General features: G+C 50.1%; 1 protein-coding gene across 1 annotated transcript in view; it reads left to right on the top strand.

Moving 5' to 3' along the window:
- Window positions 1-10000, top strand: part of cacna1da (calcium channel, voltage-dependent, L type, alpha 1D subunit, a) — a gene marked incomplete at both ends in the record, with an annotated part of 101904 nt that overhangs the window by 74290 nt on the left and 17614 nt on the right. The window contains 5 exons of the mRNA XM_084445871.1: window positions 543-626; window positions 7385-7417; window positions 8596-8724; window positions 8863-8928; window positions 9070-9161. Coding sequence (XP_084301997.1) covers window positions 543-626; window positions 7385-7417; window positions 8596-8724; window positions 8863-8928; window positions 9070-9161 — 404 coding nt within the window. The remainder of the gene's footprint in view (window positions 1-542; window positions 627-7384; window positions 7418-8595; window positions 8725-8862; window positions 8929-9069; window positions 9162-10000) is intronic.

The raw sequence follows: 10000 nt of genomic DNA on the forward strand, positions 1-10000 counted from the left end.
ATGACATAGGTCAAAGGTCAACACCGTCAAGACCATGTCCACTAACCTCTAACTAACCTCACCCACCCTGCCCACCTCACACCTCCCAGGGCTATTTTGGCGACGCCTGGAACGTTTTCGATGCCCTGGTTGTGATTGGCAGCATAGTAGACATTGTTCTCAGTGAGATTGATGTGAGTAAGCCCCGCCCCTCCCGACCCCTCGACCTCTCCCGTCTCTTTCCTGGCCTCTAGCTGTGTTCCTGTGCTGCTCTGTTCTGGGTCGTGTGACCGGTTCCTACTGCAGGGTCGTTCCAGAATGGCCCCCCCTCTCTTTATCTCTCTGTGTTCATCTCGGGTCCTCGTCTCAGGTCTTAATCTGTCCTTTCTCTCTGTCTTTTCTCCCTCCCGACCCTCCCCAAACGTCATTCACACACTTTCTCCTCTTCTTCCTCTCCCTCTCTCTCTCCTTCTCTCTTTCTCTCTCTCTTTCCCCTTCCTTCCTCTCTCTCTCTCTCATTCCCTCCCTCCTCTACCCTTGTGTGTTGTGGCTCATGTCAACAGCATTATTTCACTGACGCGTGGAACACGTTCGATGCCTTAATAGTTGTCGGTAGCGTCGTTGACATTGCTATCACCGAAGTGAACGTAAGTACCACCTTTTCTGTCTCTATCTTAGGACTGAAGCCTTGCAGTAAAGCCAGACACTGCCCCTAGTGTCCAGGAAGATGCTCTCTCTGACCAATCTTCCCTCAGCGGTGAATGAAAGCACCACTGTGTCTTGTCTGAGAATCACCAGTAATCATCTGATTAGATAAACCTCAGATATTGCATCTTCTAACCACCTAACCTAAACAAAACATTTACTGTAGATGAGTGTGGAATGAATGTGCAGTATGAACACACTTTTCTGTCAATATGACATTAAAGCGTGTATACTGTATATAAATCGCTCTAATAACTCCATTATAATAACTCCAATAACTCTAATAACTCCATAACTCACAGTGCAGTCCAGGCTGTCTCTCCCAGGCTTCAGTCCTGTAGTCTCTGTCCTGATGGTCTGTTTACTGAGTTAACCAACACTCCTGTCTCAACACCGCCTCTCCCTCACTGAGCACGGACAGCGTGCTGCTAGAAACGTCTCTTATCAGGACATAATGGCTGACCGCTGTGTGTGTAAACGATGTACTGGACATGTGACTCTACCATGGGAATCTCTATATATACAGTAGAGTACAGTATTTCAATGTGTGTAGGGGGGGTCTCATCTGTGTTGTACATTATCTGTATGTGTGTACGGGGGCGGGTTCAGCTGTGTGATGTGCCTTGCACCTGATTGGTTGTCTAACCCTTAACTGTTCTTCATTGTGTTTCCATAGAAACTTGTAGAGGCAAGTATGGCAGCGGTCCAACTCTGTTGTTGCTTGTTTCACGCTGTAACAACTTTATCTCCCGGAACCCCTTCAGAGTGCTAATGGAACCACACTAAGAACGCAACCAGTCATCTAATGTTTTATTGTCTTAGGTTAAAAACAGACATTTTGTTAAAAACCTAATGTCTGAAATATAGCAAGAAAAGAAGTGTTTTAAAACGTAGAAACATTTTAACAGAGGGTCAGATTTCTCATTTGATTGTAGCCAGTCGTCAAAACCAGACAGGGTAAAATGGTGGATGACTACTCGACTACTTTAACCAACTACCATGACTGCGTCTTTCTGCATGTCCTCTATAGGCTGCGACTACACAAAGTCTACTAACTATACTAATAATATTCACACTACTGCACAATGCACTTATTACACTATGCAGTGTGCATATAGCCTAGGTGCTGAAAAGATGTTATTGCCAGTTTGACACAGGATTATATGTAATACAAACCTGCACACACACACACACACACACACATGGTGTAGTCCTCCAGGACTAGATGGGGTGCAGAGGGAGCTTGTTCTAGGCAAGGTAGCTGGGTTCTCTAGGCGAGGGCTCTGGTTCCTGAGCTGCAGAGCTGTTTCTCTGGAGCCGTCATGTCTCAGTGTTCCCACTGTCCTTCGTTGTGTTTCTATGTTTACACTGTTTTTGCATGACTGTAATTTCCAGGGTTGGTGTTTTTTTTGTTGTTGTTAAATCTGTGTTTAACATACTAGGTACGGGTGCTAGATGTTTATGTACTGTACATGTGTTTGTGTGTGTGAGTGTGTGTGTGTGAGTGTGTGTGTGAGTGCAGGTGGGTGTGTATGGGATTGTCCACGTTTATGAGGATGTGTGTAGGGGATTGTGTGTGTTTGTGTGTGTGTGTGTGTGTGTGTGTGTGGGTGGGGGGGGTGTGTGAGAGTGTGGTCGGGTGTGTATGGGATTGTCCACGTTTATGAGGATGTGTGTAGGGGATTGTGTGTGTGTGTGTGTGTGTGTGTGTGAGTGTGTGTGTGAGTGTGGGTGGGTGTGTATGGGATTGTCCACGTTTATGAGGATGTGTGTAGGGGATTGTGTGTGTGTGTGAGTGTGTGTGTGAGTGTGGGTGGGTGTGTATGGGATTGTCCACGTTTATGAGGATGTGTGTAGGGGATTGTGTGTGTGTGTGTGTGTGTGTGTGTGTGTGTGTGTGTGTGTGTGTGTGAGTGTGTGTGTGTGTGTGAGTGTGGGTGGGTGGGTGGGAGTGTATGGGATTGTCCACGTTTATGAGGATGTGTGTAGGGGATCGTGCGTGTTTGTGTGTGTGTGGGTGGGTGTGCGCAAACGTGTGTACAGTATGCAAACAGTACGTGTGGGTTTTTGTGTCAGTATGGTTCGAATGAAACGTGAGCGTGTCGTTGGCGTGATTTCACGAGGACTTGCACAGTCAGAGGTCCTTGCAAGGCGCATGTGTGTCATCCTCCACTGTTGGTTTCTGGTTTGCTGTCATCGCATGCCGCTGTCCCACTGTCTGCCATCGTCATCAACATGCGTGGCGTGATTGTCGGACCTCTAACCCAATCACTGTGAGCTGCTGACCTCCCCATGTGCATGCTGGGAAGGGTTAGGTGTCTGCCTGCCCCCCCCCCCCCCCCCCCCATCCCTACTAACATCCCTCCCATCCCCCATCCCCCCCCACAGATGGCGCTTGGCCACCCGCTCCACGTTCCTCCGGTCAGTCCCGCACACAGACCCCCGCACTTTGTGACGTTTGACCCTCCTCTCTTACCATACCTCCTCTCCTCCCTCTCTCCACCTCCAGACAGAATGGCCCTGGAGCTCAGTGCTAGCGTAGCCCCCCCCCCCCTCCCCCCTCCGCTAGCGTAGCCCCCCCTCGCGCCACGCTGACCCGGCCACAGACACGCGGACGGAACGCGGAGCGCGTTGGCGGGATCGAGCTCTTCCGAAAACCCCGGACATTCCGTCCGTTCCGCGTCTCTCGCCGGCGACACGTCGATGCCCGCCCCCGCCCGCCGCTTCGCACGCGACCCCTAGCGGCGTTAGAGACAGGGCGAGCTCCGTAGGGGGCGAAACAGCTCCAAAACACGCGGCCGGCTGCTCCCGATTCGCACGTTGACCCCCGACGTCGCAGGCGTAGTGTTCCCCCCTCAGCGGCCGAGCTGTGAGAGGGTGGGAGGTTCAGGCGGTCTGGACCGGCCTGGACCGGTCTGGACCGCTCCGGACGGACGGCTCAGTCAGAGCAGCCGAGCGAGAGGTTCTTTGCTGATCCTGTGTCTGCGTCTCTTGTGAGTGACTCTGTGAGTGACTGTCTCTGTGTCTCTGTTCTGTCTCCCTGTAGTGAGCTCTTAAAGCTCAGGGCGGAGCTCATGAGTAGAGCAGGTGTGTAGACGCCTCCAGACAGGTGCATGACCGCTCCCCTCCAGACCTCCTTCACTTCCTATCCTCCGCCTTTCTCTTCACTTCCTCTGCTGTATCCTTCCCTGTACGTTATCTCTTAATACCTTTTTGTTTTCTCACTCCCTCTTTCACTTCCTTCAGGGCTTTCCTCTTGTTTTATTTTACTTTTTTCTTCCTCTCTTTTTCTCTCGCCTCCCCCTTTCTCCTCCCTGCACTGGACTGCGAGAGCGCCCTCTGGTGGCTCCTCCGCCGCAGTGTGCTGTGGACTTGCATGGGCCGCTGTGATGCTCAACGAAATCACTAACGTCTCCTCCTCACCCAGCTGTCTTGCGTGTGCGTGCGTGCACGTGTGCGTGTGTGTGTGTGTGTGTTCGCGCAGTGCCTGTCCGCAACATGCCGATGCATGCTCCATGGCCGGGATTACCAAACGAACCTCGTCAAGCTTATCGTACCACGCATTTATGATTTCCTGCTCGTTCTGCGCTCTCATGTGGACAGTGTGAAACGTCTGAAGCCATGTCTGTCTGGAGAACTCAACTCATCTCTCTTCACTGTTCCGACAGTATGATGATTCCTGTCCGCTGCTGACATTAAAAGGAAAAGTGTTGATTCTGTTCAGAAATAGGTCAAATAGTAGAGATTGTTTCAAATACTGCATCTGTGCTTGACTGAGGTTGACTGGCACAGTGAAACCTATGGAGCAGTCTCTATGGAGAAACTAGGGTAGTATGGAGTCTCTATGATACAGTCTCTATGGAGTAGTCTATATGGAGATACTATGGGACAGTATGGAGTAGTCTCTATGGGGTAGTCTATATGGAGATACTATGGGACAGTATGGAGTAGTCTCTATGGGGTAGTCTCTATGGAGTAGTCTCTATGGGGTAGTCTCTATGGAGTAGTCTCTATGGGGTAGTCTATATGGGGTAGTCTCTATGGGGTAGTCTCTATGGGGTAGTCTATATGGGGTAGTCTCTATGGGGTAGTCTCTATGGGGTAGTCTCTATGGAGTAGTCTCTATGGGGTAGTCTCTATGGGGTAGTCTATATGGGGTAGTCTCTATGGGATAGTCTATATGGGGTAGTCTCTATGGGGTAGTCTCTATGGGGTAGTCTCTATGGGGTAGTCTATATGGAGTAGTCTATATGGGGTAGTCTCTATGGGGTAGTCTCTATGGGGTAGTCTATATGGGGTAGTCTCTATGGGGTAGTCTCTATGGGGTAGTCTATATGGAGTAGTCTATATGGGGTAGTCTCTATGGGGTAGTCTCTATGGGGTAGTCTCTGTGGGGTAGTCTATATGGAGTAGTCTCTATGGGGTAGTCTATATGGAGTAGTCTCTATGGGGTAGTCTCTATGGGGTAGTCTCTATGGGGTAGTCTCTATGGGGTAGTCTCTATGGGGTAGTCTCTATGGGGTAGTCTATATGGAGTAGTCTATATGGGGTAGTCTCTATGGGGTAGTCTCTATGGGGTAGTCTCTGTGGGGTAGTCTATATGGAGTAGTCTCTATGGGGTAGTCTATATGGAGTAGTCTCTATGGGGTAGTCTATATGGAGTAGTCTCTATGGAGTAGTCTCTCTCTGGAGTAGTCTTTCTGGGGTAGTCTCTGTCTATGGAGTAGTTTCTCTGGGGTGGTCTCTCTCTCTGGGGTAGTCTCTAGTCTCTCTATGGGGTGGTCTCTCTCTATGGAGTAGTCTCTCTATGGGGTAGTCTCTCTCTCTGGGGTAGTCTCTCTCTATGGAGTAGTCTCTCTGGGGTGGTCTCTCTCTCTCTGGGGTAGTCTCTAGTCTCTCTATGGGGTGGTCTCTCTCTATGGAGTAGTCTCTCTATGGGGTAGTCTCTCTCTCTGGGGTAGTCTCTCTCTATGGAGTAGTCTCTCTGGGGTGGTCTCTCTCTCTGGGGTAGTCTCTCTCTATGGAGTAGTCTCTCTATGGGGTAGTCTCTCTCTCTGGGGTAGTCTCTAGTCTCTCTATGGGGTGGTCTCTCTCTCTGGAGTAGTCTCTCTATGGGGTAGTCTCTCTCTCTGGGGTAGTCTCTAGTCTCTCTCTGGGGTAGTCTCTGTCTATGGAGTAGTCTCTCTGGGGTGGTCTCTCTCTCTGGGGTAGTCTCTAGTCTCTCTCTGGGGTGGTCTCTCTATGGAGTAGTCTCTCTATGGAGTAGTCTCTCTATGGGGTAGTCTCTCTCTCTGGGGTAGTCTCTCTCTATGGAGTAGTCTCTCTATGGGGTAGTCTCTCTCTCTGGGGTAGTCTCTCTCTATGGAGTAGTCTCTATGGGGTAGTCTCTCTCTGGGGTAGTCTCTCTCTATGGAGTAGTCTTTATGGAGAGACTATGGGAGAGTATGGAGTCGTGTCTATGGGGTAGTCTCTCTCTCTGGGGTAGTCTCTCCGGGGTAGTTTCTCTCTCTGGAGCAGTCTCTCTCCATGGACGGCCACAGCCCTGCTGCCAGACAGGCTCAAGCATACAAACATTCAAAAGTATTTGAAATAATTTCCGATGCTAATTGACCCAGGTCTGATTCCCGTCGCCCAGCGCAGGTTGGCGGTTATAAACACGTCTTTAACAAGCCGTTTTCTCCTCATCTACCTGCTTTCCCCCATGTGGCAGCGTTTTACCTCAGTTCGGATTGATTCCATGAGATTCTTTCGTAACATTTTTTTTTCCAAACAAACTCGAGTGTGTCTCGTTGTGTGTGTGGATGGATTTACACACGCGCGTGCGAGAGAGAGAGAATGGGAGCGTGTGTTAGTAGTTCACATCGATAAAGGGTTTGGACAGCAAGCCTAACCGGACAAGGTTTTCAACAACGCTGCTCTTCAGATTGGTGTCATATTACTGAGATGTGTTGCCATGGTGGCGCCATCGCGATACCTAGAGATCATGAGCACGATGTCGAACATTTATATCCTTGATTATACGAGTTAGGATCTTTTCAATCAGAGATAAAATACACAAGCAAGATTAGAATAGACTTTGTTCATGTTCATTAGTTGACTGGCAGGAATGTGTTGTGTGCTGATGACTTACATTGTAATAGTGCTTCAATAGTAACATACTTGTAAATTCATAAAATCATTATTTGTTTGTATCAGACAGTAAAATCCATAAACATCGTTATAACATCCATATAAAAGTATCACAACCATTTTTTAACCATTAAGCATCAGTTATGACCATTACACTGGGGGAGTGATAAAGTTGTGTGTTAGTCTTTAATGTCACTTAAGTGTCATAGTGATTGAATGTTGTGCGTCCGTCTTAATGACAAAATAAGTCCCACATAGGCGTATTGTTAAGTTTTACAAATATATGTTTTGTCGCAGTCGTTTTAAGCGTTAAGATTATGTTTCATGTGTGTCACTTCGGTTACGTACTGTGGTTGTGGTCAAGATGTCAGTCTTTAGTGTCAGTTTTAGCGATAATGTTGTTTTTAGTTTTAAACGTGACTAGTTTCATGTAAGCATAGTAGTGTACTGTAGTCTGTGTGTGTCCAGTATTCATCTCATAGTGACTTAGAGAGATGTTGTGTGTTAGTGTGTAGTGTGAGGTTGAGGTCGCCTTGGTAACGGGACATTAACACGGTGTTTGGTTTTAAAGCCCACGGAGGCTCCGCAGGTGGATGAGTCAGGGGTAAGAAGCTCCTCCCCCTCGCAGGGCCCCGCCCACTGTTTGGATTTGCATTTGTTTTTCTGTTTGTCTGTCTGTAAGACCTCTACTCTGAAACATGCCTCTTCTGTAATCTCGCCTCGCAATCCTTTATTTTGGTTTCCATTTTCAGAGCTAGTAGTTTATTTCCTATTTTCTTGCAATTTAATTTCGATCTTTCAGTTTGTTTTTGTTTGTTTGTTTGTTTGTTTGTTTTCTTCTCGTCCAGATTTTGCTCTCCATATTCCTAACTGTTTAAGGTTACTTTGGAGGAGGAGTGTGTCACTCAAACGTGGCGGCGTGTGCGTGCGCCCCCTGGTGGCCGTGGTTTCGGCCACTCCTCGTGTTTGCAGTGTTGACACCTGCTGCATGGCGTCTGCCACGCCCTAACCCCCCCCCCCAACACCCCCACCCCCAGGTGTGTGAGGCGGTGACCCCACGGACGACCCCTGCGGGCTGGGCGTCACCCCCGCCGTGACCTCCGACCCTCTGGTTGACCCCCTCTGAGGGTCGGCCCCACTGTGACTCCGCATGCAGTGACTCTGGACTCGGGGCGTCATGCTTGTGCAGATGCGCCCTGTCAAGTATTGTTACGTCCCTCCAGCATGTCCCCCCCCCCCCAAAACCCAGCTCCCCCCTCTGTAGGACAGGCGGCAGCAGGCCCACCCCGCGCTGCGTTGGCTTCACAGATACCTGCGTGGTTACCTGGCGTAGGGGGCCACCCCCCCCCCCCCCCGGGTCCCTGTTAAACTCCCCTCGCTCACACTTTGCCAGTCTTTAAATCAGAGGCTTCTACTTCTTCTAGTTGAGGGCTCTGTACCCTTTGTAACTCCAAGGGTCTCGTCTGTTTTATTCTTCACCTGATAGCAAAACGCTGGCAAATTCTGAAGCGTCTACTGTAAATCTACTGTAAATCTACTGTAAATCTACTGTAAATATACTGTAAATCCCTGGACCCTTGCAGTAGAGCGGGCGTTTCGAGGCAACGTTAAGATGCAGAACGCGCCGACTCAGCCCCGTGTGCGTCTTACGGCCGGGCAGGAAGTAACAAACGCAGCTGAAGTGAAGCCAACCGCAGCGCAGCCAGGTGCACCTGTGCACCGTGAAAAACACACGCGCTCGCATCATCTGACTCCGCCTCCATCGCCCCCCCCCCCCCGCAGAACACCGAGGACAGCGCACGCATCTCCATCACGTTCTTCCGCCTGTTCCGCGTCATGCGATTGGTCAAGCTGCTGAGCAGAGGGGAGGGCATTCGCACGCTCCTGTGGACCTTCATCAAGTCCTTCCAGGTAAGCTCCGCCCATGTCGGACGGCCGCCTCGTCCTCCCTGGGGGTACGGCTGCAGCGTTCTGATTGGTCCTCGTCCTCCCTGGGGGTACGGCTGCAGTGTTCTGATTGGTCCTCGTGCGACGTGTGTCTCTGCGCAGGCGCTTCCGTACGTGGCGCTGTTGATCGCCATGCTGTTCTTCATCTACGCTGTGATCGGCATGCAGGTGAGCTGCCCGGCGCCCACCAGGCCTCACTGACCCGGTCAGGGACACCAGAACCTCGGTTCCACTTTATCCAACAGCGAAAGAGAGCGAGAGTTTCTACGATGGGTTCTCATGTTGTGACGGTTGGTTGTGTGGTTCCAGGTGTTTGGGAAGATCGCCATGGTGGACCACACCCACATCAACAGGAACAACAACTTCCAGACCTTCCCCCAGGCCGTGCTGCTGCTCTTCAGGTCTGGAGGGGGTCAGGGGTGACAGGGTCAGAGTTCACGCAGAAGTGACAGGAGCTGTGTTCGGAATCGCTTACTCGTTCCCTCACTCCCTATTCCCTATATAGGGTTCACCATGTAGTGAACTACCTAGGAAACAGAGAAAATGTACATGCACTGTTCCCTGCAAATCAAGGTGAATTGTGGGTAATAAATAGTGGACTATATAGGGAACAAAAATTCCGTGGAGAATTCAGACACGACAAACAAAATGGCTGAAGTGCACTATATAGTGAAAGGGAGCGATTCTGAACACAGCTAGGGAGTTTAATAGGTTGTGGTCTGCAACCTGTGCCTGGGTTGTGGAGACATTGTGGTACTTACCTTCCATCCTCTCTATTTACCTACTTTCCCTCCTACCATCCTCTCTACCTATCTACCTACCCTCCTACCATCCTCTCTACCTATCTACCTACCTACCTACCATCCTCTCTACCTACCTACCTACCCTCCTACCATCCTCTCTACCTACCTTCCTACCTTCCTACCTACCTACTGTACCTACCTACTGTACCTACCTACCTACCTACCTACCTATCTAGCTACCTACCTACCTACCTACCTACCTACCTACCTACCTACCTACCTACCTACCTACCTACCTTCTTATCTACCTACCTGGTATTGTGGCAGCTGCTGAGTGGTGTGCTGCTGTGCCAGGAGATCATACTGGCGTGTGTAGCAGGGAAGCTAAGTGTGTGTGTGTGCATGTGTGTGTGTGTGCGTGTGTGTGTGCCAGGTGTGCGACGGGCGAGGCGTGGCAGGAGATCATACTGACGTGTGTAGCAGGGAAGCTAAATGTG

The sequence above is a fragment of the Borostomias antarcticus genome, assembly GCF_949987555.1.
Source record: "Borostomias antarcticus genome assembly, chromosome: 11".
Lineage (NCBI taxonomy): Eukaryota > Metazoa > Chordata > Actinopteri > Stomiiformes > Stomiidae > Borostomias > Borostomias antarcticus.